This window comes from Parasteatoda tepidariorum, chromosome 7 (genome assembly GCF_043381705.1).
Source record: "Parasteatoda tepidariorum isolate YZ-2023 chromosome 7, CAS_Ptep_4.0, whole genome shotgun sequence".
In the NCBI taxonomy this organism is placed as follows: domain Eukaryota; kingdom Metazoa; phylum Arthropoda; class Arachnida; order Araneae; family Theridiidae; genus Parasteatoda; species Parasteatoda tepidariorum.
Window position 1 is genome coordinate 76,933,264 of NC_092210.1, and position 11,323 is coordinate 76,944,586.

The window sequence follows — 11,323 nt, forward strand, 5'->3', positions numbered from 1 at the left end:
GGTAAATTTGCATGAGCACAAATGCTTTTCATTTTCACAAACTGAGGCTTTTCCCCATATTGACGTTTGCCATATTGACGTTGACCATATTGACGTGACAAACCTTTTTAAAAATCGTTAATTTGGTGAAATTTTTCCACCTAGATGAAAATTATTAAAACCGCTGCCTCATTCTCAGTTTTTGCAAATTTGCATGACCCCAGGTTATGCAGCATTGGAGTCAGCTTCTAAATAATAAAAAATTACACCACAAGAGCTTTTCATTTTCACAAACTGAGGCTTTTCTCCATATTGACGTTTGCCATATTGACGTGACAAACTTTTTTAAAAATCATTAATTTGGTGAAATTTTTCCACTTAAATGAAAATTATCAAAACCACTGCTTCATTCTCAGTTTTTTCAAATTTGCATGACCCCAGGTTATGCAGCATTGGAGTCAGTTTCTAAATAATAAAAAATTACACCACAAGAACAAACAAACGATTTACAAACTGTGGCCTTTCACCATATTGACGTTTTGCACCATTTTCAAAATAAGAATAGACAGGGCTTGCTTTAGATAGGCTAAACTCAACAGTCATGAGAAACTGTCGCAGAGACTCAAAGCATTTATAAGAAATAGCATATTATTCGCAAAAACATCATTACATATGACGACTTTGTAAAACAGCCTTAAAATCCGCTAAGGACGCAGCTTCACCACCATTGTTTTGAGTGTTCAACTTTTAGTCAGATTTTGTTTTGCTGCGAAAATTGGTGTAAAAAATTGTGCAGGGAACGCGATAGAACAGAAAAATTTAACTTACGATAATAACAAATGCAAAGAGCAATAATTTTTTATTTGGCCAAATGAGTAGAGAAATAACAATTTTGGTAAACCTAGGCGAAGTAATGGCAAGCCATTTCCTTTTCTTTACTTTGAACTTCAACAAACTAGAGAGAGTGTATAAAATAAAAATTTTAAGTGATAAATAAATTTCCCTACTTTTTTTTTCAGCAAAAGATATGTCATTTCTATTCGAAGCGGAAAAAGAAAAACTTAAAATTATCTTAACTGTCCGAAAAATAGGAATTTTTAAAAAGTTTCTCAAATTTATCTACAAAATTGGCTCTTCTAATTTTATTTGGGCAGCGGTATTTTTTTAGACAACAGAGAGGTTCGCGTGGTATTGTTTAATATACGTTTAACAACTAACAAATCTCGAACTAATTGTTCTAAATTAAAAATTGTTTTATTTCATTATACTTCTTGGACATTTTTCTATACAGGTATATATTTTCACATTTAGATTTGCTATGGTACACGCCGATACAAAATGTACTATAGTACATTGTGTATAGAGAGTTCAACCTTATAAGGTTGAACTCTCGAAGCAGTCACGGTGATTTTCGATATAGAGAAAAAGATGATGATTTGTAATTCGAATTTCTTACTTCTTTTGCATAATAGAAGTTCATTTTCATAATTTTTTAGAAGTAATATTTTACCAGATAAGTACAAGAAAGATTTAAAATAAATTTGATTCCTTATTTAGGGATAATTATTGAGTAAATATTGTGTTAATATTTAAGAATGTATGGTAAGACGTTCGCAGTAAAAGTAACTGATGAACTTTCGTTTAACTTAAGATTTTTTCTCTTTAATTTACAGTCATTCATAATTTTCTATCTAAGTATCATATCCTTCTTTTTCTAAGTATCATATATTTCTTTTCATATTTTCTTTCAGTTTTTATAGAGCACACAGCAAACAACAAATAAATTTTTTTAATCAATTATCTAACATTTAATTTAATACGGAAATGTTTATTATTATAGAGATTCATAACTCGGAATAAGTATGTTTTCGTATTCTATCCCTTTTATTGCTTCGCAAATATAATAGATTATTGCCAATTATGGTAAAAACATTATTGCCCTCTTAAGATTTCTGATTAATACTGGAAACTGTTTCGGAAATATATTTCCCATAAACAAGGTTGGTTATTGCATTGATGACTAAAGAATAAGAAAACATAAAGGAATGTGATATAGTATTTGGTTATCATTTTGATGAATTGTTTTATAAAGATTTTTGGAATATCAATCAGAAAATTGTCTGCGGATTATATCGACTAATATTAAAGCTTCTTTTCTTAGATAAATCAATTGAATAATTAATCATAATATCGAATACTTATTCTGCAATCTTCATAACAAATTGAACCAAGAATTTGTTCAAGGTGAACAATGGTATTGTGTTCAAGTTTATTCTTCAACTTTGCACAGTATAAAGGTTAGAGCAAATTTTCTGCATTTTACAATTCAATGAGCTTTAAGATTTTTGAATGTTCGGAAAAACTCAGCCCTCATATTTTCTATAAGAATTATGTTAAAACAAACCTTAATATTTTTCCGAATTTAAAATCTATACGCTTATAGATAATTCATTGCTAAAAATGCGTTCTCAGTTTTTTTTAATGTTTAAAATAAGTGAGTTATTGGAAATTATTCACGTAGTGAAACTTTTAACTTTGATGAAACAAAAAGAATGAAATAGATACAAATTAATAAGGATTTTATCAGTATTTAATTAACTATAGTTAAAATTAACTTATCCGAATAATATCAGAGCCTTTTCCTGTTTGCAAAATGAAAAATTCGAATTTCCCGAATTCTTAACTTATATTAGAGATCTCTAAGTCACGTGTTTTTGACATCTAATTAAGATGCAAAGTTGTGTAGTCTTCTAAGTGCGTTCCAATCCCTGTTTTGGCATCCCTAAATTAACATGATATTTGATTTTTACGTCAAATTGAGATGCGAAGGACTGCAATCTTCCTACTGTATTGCAATATTCCTATGCAATATTCACGGGATTTCAACGCTTAATTAAGTTGTAAAGTTGTGCAGTCTTCAAATTGTGCTCCAATTTCTATTTTGACATCCTTATCTTAACGCAATTTTTATTTTTAATTGCGATGCAAAGTTCTTCAGTCTTCTAATACTGTTCCTATTCCGGTATTCACATGCAGTATTCCCGTGATTTTGACGTTTAATTGAGATGCGAAGTTCTGTAATTTCTTATTGTGTTCCAATTCCAATTCCATCATCCCTGTGCAACATTTACATGATTTTGACGTTTAAGTTGGATGAAAAGTTGTGTAGTCTTCGAATTGAGTTATATTGCAATGAAAATTGTTAAGGCCAATCACAAAATTGGGAGCTCGTTTTTCCCTTGAGCCAAAGCGGCGCTTTTCTATAAAAATTAAAGGTAAATCCGTCACCAACAGACTCATCACTGATTCTTCTTCACTCGAAGTTAGAAAGTTTAAATTTGATGTTCGTAATGAGATTTAATTAATTGAATTCCTGTTAAATTCCGATATTTTATAATTATAAGGGTAATTAGCTTAATTGACAATTATGCCACATGTTACATTTTTACCATGACTGATATCCAAATGTGAATTATTTGTTCTTCTATGAGATAAATAGAAGAACTTTTTAATAATTATCTAGGTTAGATAGGAGTATTTAGCTAAATTGACAATAACACTATATACACTATATTCACCAAGATATAAATCTCAAAATTGAACCAGATGTTCTTTATTAGATAATTGAAAAAAAGTTCATTTCGATATTTTGCAATTATTGGGGTAACTAGAGATAATCACCCTAACAGACAGTTAAGCGAAATAACTCGTTTTGACCAACATAGAAGTTTTAAACTTTAAACATATATCCCTTATCAAACTGCAAGAATAAATTAAAAACGTTTCTGTTAGATATTTGGATAATTAGTAAGTCAAAATTAAGAATTTTTATATCTGATCGGTGATCATTGGTATCATTTTAAATAGTGGTCACTTTTAAAAACATGCAACCCCTTTTTAAAAAGTTGAAAGTATCAAATGATTAAAATATCCGCTGATATTATTTATGTAAGTAATTAATTTTGAATAATTTCTCAAAGCGCAGAAACACTACAGGGTTCATCTCTAAAATGAAGAAGCAAGTGGTTTTATGTAACATACAACTATTTTACATATATGATGAAAAAAACTGTTTCAGTATTTAAAATTTTTTCAAATGTTTCTAGAAATATTAAGAGAATTTCTTTATTATTTTAGTTTAAATCGTGCGATTTTTTATACGTATTATAAAGTCTAGAAATATAAAAAAGATAATTGGTTTGCAAAAGCATAAATAAAAGTAAAAATATTTAAAAACAACAGGCTGGCAAAAGCATAGACATTTTTTTTATATCTCTAATGAGCTGTACAATCGGTCTTGCCGATGAGCAGACCTAGTGCGTTCTCCAGAGGTGGTATCCACTCTTTCAGGACCACCACAATGGGTGAGATACCGTTGGTCATGTTAATTTGGACGTCTAGTTTCTGCCACACTAGATGGCAGCACCGAGACTCTATTTGGATACTAAAGTGCACTAGAAATTTAATTTTGTCGGAAATGCCAAGAGCCAATGAGGCACTCCAGGGATCTTTTACATGCCGCATAATCATACGACATGGACGCTGAGGATTTTCTGCATCCCAAAAATCCGGTGTCTGGGCCGGGGATCGAACCCGCAGACTTGGGCTCAGAAGGCCGACGACAAACCAACTGCGCCACGCAGCCAGTCGAAGCATAAACATATAAGGAGATAAATTTAAAAAATAAAAGCAGACGGTAAAATTAGAACACAAAATAGTTGTTGATTTTGTAGAGATTAGTTTTTGTTTTTCGAAATTGAGGTTTGTACTAACCCGTTACGGGTTTTCTATATTGGTTTGAAAAGTTGTTACTTTCCCGTTACGGGAACTTTAATTCCATTACTGTAGTGGTTGCCGTAAATAAATATTTTTATGAAAAATACAGAACTTTTTTTTAATATAGTTTGATACGCTACAGTATCAATAAAGTTTAAGGATTTCTCAGGTTTGAGAAAATGGCAATAATTTACGAACGAAAATGTGTGTCACCGAGTATCCTGTTCCAGAAAATGTAGCAATTAGCTTGTAACTTGCATCTGATGCTTCAGTTATTATATGCAATAAAGGTATAAAATTTCGTGAACCAAGCTTAAATATTCATTAAAATTTGGACGATTTCATAAAAAAAAAACTATTCGCTTTTGCCTGACATTTTCTTATTGTAACTGTAAAAACATCCAATAAAATAGAACAAAATTTTAGGAACAATTTTTAATTAATGACAAGATTATCATTCTTAAATTTGAAAGAAATTCGAGAATAATTGCTTAAGATATAAACACTCTAAGCAGCCTTTATAATAACACTTAAAGTTAAGTTTCACTCCGCTCGTTTGTGGCAAACATATGAAATTTTTTTCTTCATATTTTTGTTGTCAATATCGTTTTTCGTGACTTATGACTAAAGTTCAATTTGAGTATCTTGAAAATGTAAAAAAGTTTTCACACTTTTCTGCGTAATTATTGTACTTCTTTTTTAAAAAAAACTTTTATTGATAAGTGGTATCCACAAATATTTTCTATTAAAAAATAAAATTTAATTAAATATGTCACTATCCTATATTATTTGATTGGGCAGAAAGATGTGATGGTATAAGGAAAGAAAACACATGAATTAATGCGAATTTTAATAGAAAGTTCTCCATACCGTTGGTGGCGTTTTTATTAAATATTGTTATATGAAATTTATGGAAAATATTCAGAGCTTCTTTTCAAAATTTATAGAAACTTATTGGAAAAATGGTACGAAATTTTATAAATTTTCTAGATATTCAAATAAGATTTTTTTCATTAGTTACCAAATTACCAAATAAAACTTAATTAGCAACACGTAATTTACTTAATTAGCAAAGAAAAATTCTGAATTTTTTTTTCCAAATGTTTTCTCCGCATGCGCACTATGGAATGTCTAATTCAAATGATAATTATCGCTCACAATTTTTAACGAATTCCTTTCAAATTTTAAAATGATATGTTGTTGACGTATGCCTGCTTAGGCAGAGGGGGTGCGATTGCTCTTGTTTTCCAGTGGCGCCATCTATGGCAAAGAATTCGGCTTCTGCCACACCATGCGTCACACCCATTTATAGGGCGGACCCATTCATACATCCATTCATTCATCCACAGATCGTAATTTTGACCTGAATCAGAGAACGATCGATCTCCAATCCAGTATCCCCAGATGTATTGGTTTGTTTTAAAGTGATATTTTCGTTATTATTTAAAAATTGCCTTAGAAATTTTGTATAATTTTCGGCAATTTTTTTAAATAAAAATGAGATCTCTATGATTATTTAAGCTAGGTTTACGAAAGCTTGCGTAAATAATTTAAAACTTGTTTTATATGAGAAAGCAACCGTTAATTTGTAAGAAAGTTTTCACATATCGCAAGAAATATTTCTATAATTTTTTTAAAAAAAAGAATGCAGAAGTCTGTAGTATTTTAGCGTAGAAGTTAGGATTAAACTGTAAAAGAAATACCCATATATGCCAAGAAATATTTATAGGAAGATTTGAAAGATGTTTTTAATCCAGATTAAATCTAAAGAATGTTGTTAATCCTGTTTTATTTTGAGCAGGCAAAATTCAAAGCATAATTTTTTACAATGTTAAATTTGTTTGAAATTTTTTTCTGAAGAGTGTGTGTCAATTTGTTAGAGAGAACCATGTATGTCAATAAACATTTCTAGTAATTTTTTAGAGAAAGCTTGTTTTTGTCGAAATTATGCTTTATTCAGAACATAATATCGTTAACATAAAGGAGGATTGAGCTTTTTTTTAAATAATTTTATGCAACATGGAAATTGCTTGAAACGTGTTTTATATTAAGAAGCAAACATCAATTTGTTGGAAAATAGCCATATTTTGATGGACATATATCATATTTATCGCTAACATAAGAGAATACAATTTGCAATTTTTTATAATTTTATGTTATGTGGAAATCACTTTTGTCTTTAAGTGAATTATTATTTACTTTTTAAGTGAGTGCCATACATGTTAAGAAACTTTGATGGGAAACTTTTTTAAAAAGCTTGTTTATTCCGAAATATGCTAAATGGAGAGCATATAAATCGTTAACATATGGCAGAATATTTTGTAATTTTTTTTTTTTATTAATTTCTGCAATGTTGTGGAAGTTAGTAGTTCATGCAAGTGAATGAATATGTGAAAACGAAAAGTGTTGAAATTATGTATGTGGACCAGCTGGCAGCAGCAGGAACGATTCGACATCTGTTTCGAAGAGCCCAATTTGCTTTTAAATGTGCTCAGAGCAATCTGTCCGAAACAATTTTCTCAGAGTAATGCTACTTAAGTGGAGCCATGAAGCAGTGAGTTCGTTTTTCTTTTCTGGTTAATAATAGAATTCAAGCAAGAGAAATAATAAAAACGTTGGCAAAACTAGATTACCTTAACTTTAATAACATCACATCAATTTTAGAACAGCTAAGAGGATACAAATAGAATTGTGCCGTAATTTGAAATATTAACTTTGTTGATCTTATTGAAATTCTAACATATTAACACAGCAGCTTTTTTGTTTTTGTTTGATTTGGCATTTACATACTTTTTTTGTTGTCTTGATTTAAAACATCAACAACTTATAATTAGTTAATTTCTTTAAATCGGCTTTAGTAAGCACCTGATCTATTTAAGATTATTGTTTTTTATAAACTTTTGTACGAATTATAATATTACGCAAATCAGAATCAAGTTTATCGCCTTTTTATCACTCTTGGACGCTAAATCTTATATCTTGTTTTATTTACGAATTTTCTGATATTTATCATTGAACAAGGTATAAAAAAATAAAGCAATTCTGCAACATGCTGTTATCTAGGTTACCGGGTCCATAACCTCATCGTTCTACCTAGCAAGGGGGGCATTGAAGTTAAGATTTCACAACTTCGAAATCAGCGGCATGATGATGATGATATCAATGTGTTAGTCATTGTACATCGATCACTTTTACTTGAAAGACAAGCTAGCCACCATCGATCTGAAGCTGGGGATCAAACCCAAGTACTTCACAATGGCAAATTAGTACCTTGAGCTGTTCCACTCAGCCATCGAGTCTTAGTAACATAATGTGGTGATTCGTATTGACATGATTCACAAGTCTCTCTGATATTTGTTATTGCTTATTGAATATAGTATAAAAACAAAGTAAAGTGATTCCGCAACACTCTCTAATGGGCAAGGGGTCATTGAGGTTACGACTCCATGATTTTGATATCAGTGATATGACGATGACGCACCAATCGAAAGACAAGCTAGTTTCCCTCGATCTGAAGCTGGGGATCAAACCCAAGTACTTCACATTGGCAAATCAGTATCTTGAGCTGTTGCCACTCCGTCATCACGTCTTATTAACATAGTGTGATGATTGACATGATTCACAAGCTTTTACCTTGTACGATAGCTATTTTTATGTATTTATACAAATGTTTTTAATTATAAATGCATAATGAATGGACTTACCGGTATTTGAACGTGGTCATGGCGGATGAATTCGCGGTCTCCTTGCACCAACTGTAATAAACAAAATAATCTCCTTTTTCTTTCAAATATAAAGAATGTATCGCACTTCAATTAAATATTGAAAAAAAATTGATAAAACAGTTCAGTTCAAGATTATTAGGAATTGAAAGAGCTTACATCAGTCACGCCATCGATTAGTTGTTCAACTTCTTTTAATTTTTGTATTCTTTGTTCCAGCAGCATTGCTTCTCTCTCCACTTTGTTAATTTTTACGGCCAAATCATGAACTTCTCTTTGTGCTTGTAACAGCAGTTTGTAATCTGGATGATCCATTGGTGTATGTTTAAGCAGTTCCTGTAACAAAGTAACCAAACCGATTTAGTGGTATAATTGACTAACCTTTGAACATATTGTGTACAATAGCAGCAAACAAAAAAAAATGAGTTGATTTTTTCAGAATAACCCACCTGGGCATCATAAAGGCACCTGAAGGGCAGATTTGTGGGCCAATCCTTCAGGGGCACCATATTAGATGGGCCAGCGTTGCTCCGACAGTAAGGACAGAGAGTACAGCGTAGGAAAGAACATCCATGCCTTGCCCGGAATTCGAACCCAGAACCTTTCTAATGCAAGTATAGTTCCCTAACCTCTACACAAGTCTGCCGAGGAATTATATTTAGAATAATTTTAAACAAATTACTGCACAAGCAAGTATAAACTTGTGAGATATAACCAGTTATCTTCCAAAACTCGATAACCTATGAATCTGTTGTACTGCATTGCTTATAACGTTTAAAAGTTTTTATTATGTAACCCAAAAAATATAATTCATTTAAATATGCAATTTATGCATTGTAATAAAAACTAATCAATTCTCAAAATTAAGGAAATGAAACACAATGATGACAGAATCGTCAAAGTTAAAGTTTTATTTCTGAGAGTATACAGATAACATAATGTGCATTTTTTTATCAGAGAAACGCCGAGTTCAAGATCTAGAAATAAATTATTTAGGTTTAATAAGCTATAATTTTGTCATCAGTACAACATATTTGGTGTAAAATTATATTCATATTATTTTTTCGCAATACTCTTTCTTTCTTTAAATATTGTAATATACAATTTAAGACTCTTGAAATGACTTTTTATAATGTATATGAAAAACACACCTTTATTAACAGCTCGTAGCGTGGTATCCTCTGTACAGGCATTATCAATAAAGCATCGAGCGTCAGTTTACCTTTGTGTTCTCTTGATGTATTCTGAAAAAAAAAATTATAAATCTTAAAAAAAACCTTGAAAGAGAATGTATTTATTTTTATATATTAATTCAAAGCTAATTAATAAAAATTATGTGCTGTCATCCTGTGTTACTTAAGCTAACGGTTCCTAATTTTTTTGGCTATGGAACCTTACATGATTCCTCTTCGATTGGCAAAATTTAACTTAATAAATTAAGTCTTTTTAGCAATTGTGAATATTTCATGCAGATGTTCTACTGACTATTTTCAATAGACTATTAATTATTTTAAAACATTTAGCCTGAAAAATAATATTTTCATCTCTTTATAGTTTCAAAATCAGATATTACGTCAGACAATTGAATTCGCAGAGCTGGAACGGCATCAAGTCGAGTTCTGAATTATTTTTTTACGTGTATGCTTAAGTTGAAAAGAAATTTTAAGCAGCTATGATTTTTGTTGAAATGAAAGCTAAAAAAAACTGTTATAAACGTTGAGAATAGTTATTGCAAAACATGTTTCTTTATTGATGAATTTAATTATTTTATTTTGAATTGAGAAGTTCAATGGGCAACACTAATGGAATTTCTTATAATTGGATATCTTTTTCATAATTTTTTCAATGCTTATTAGAATAACTAGGTGTAACATTTTGCTATTTTTTCCGCACACACTTTACTTAAATAATTTATTAAAAACATTCAAAATATTATCTTTGTAAATGATTCGAAATAAATACAGGCTTCATAAAACATAACTGGTTAAAATAGTTCCAAACTTTAAGAGACCTTGTGACCTTTCCGTAGGAACCTAGGGCATCTTAGAACACCTTTTGGGAACCACTGACTTAAGCCATCATGTTAGCCTAACCAAATTATTTGGTAAATTTCGGAAGTTCATTGACTTAATAAAGTTTTAGGTTAAATATTATCTGTGCTGTTAAATTAATTTTATAAATATACGTAAAAAAGATTACGCTTATAAAGATGGAATTGAAGCTTATAAAGGACGCTGGATTTTTCCATGCCATAAGGGAAGTTTTGGTAATATGTTTTCTGCTCTTTGAAATTAAATTAAGTTAGTGACTTGATGCTAAAAGTAATGACTATTATAAAGGAAAAATTGATAGTTATTAAAGTGGCTGTGTTAAGTAACACAGTTTTGAGTTTAATTGCTAATTTTCGCGCTATAAATACTTCGTTTCAGTGAAGTTTTGGAATACATATTTTAATACTGTAAAGGAAGACGAAAGTTAAAAAAACTTTCTTTTCACATTTAAGAATTTTCCATTATAAATTTCATAATTTAAATTGCCAAATTCGTAGTATTACGTTGAAGAACATTTTAATCACAATTTTAAGGTATCCTTCTAAGATTGGTTATATATTCTTTGGAAATATTTCCACTTTTTTTTATCCTTCATTCATAATTGCTTTATAAACGGAGATGCAAAAACCCCCAAATTGTTTCCTCAAAATTAGCCTATGTATGTATCAGGGTCGAATAAAATGAAACCTTTAAAAACATGAATTCTTTTTGATTTCAAAAAAAAAAAAAAAAAAAAAAAAAAAAAAAAAAAAAAAAAAAAAAAAAAAAAAAAAAAAAAAAAAAAAAAAAAAAAAA

The 11,323-nt window shown here is 30.0% G+C and overlaps 1 protein-coding gene across 1 annotated transcript in view; it reads right to left on the reverse strand.

The window, feature by feature from the left end:
* Positions 1–11,323, reverse strand: part of LOC107455669 (rho guanine nucleotide exchange factor 17-like) — a 271,527-nt gene that overhangs the window by 68,030 nt on the left and 192,174 nt on the right. Inside the window, exons 5-7 of the mRNA XM_043057607.2 lie at positions 9,629–9,721; positions 8,637–8,813; positions 8,460–8,510 (exon numbers count right to left, since the gene is read on the reverse strand). Coding sequence (XP_042913541.1) covers positions 8,460–8,510; positions 8,637–8,813; positions 9,629–9,721 — 321 coding nt within the window. The remainder of the gene's footprint in view (positions 1–8,459; positions 8,511–8,636; positions 8,814–9,628; positions 9,722–11,323) is intronic.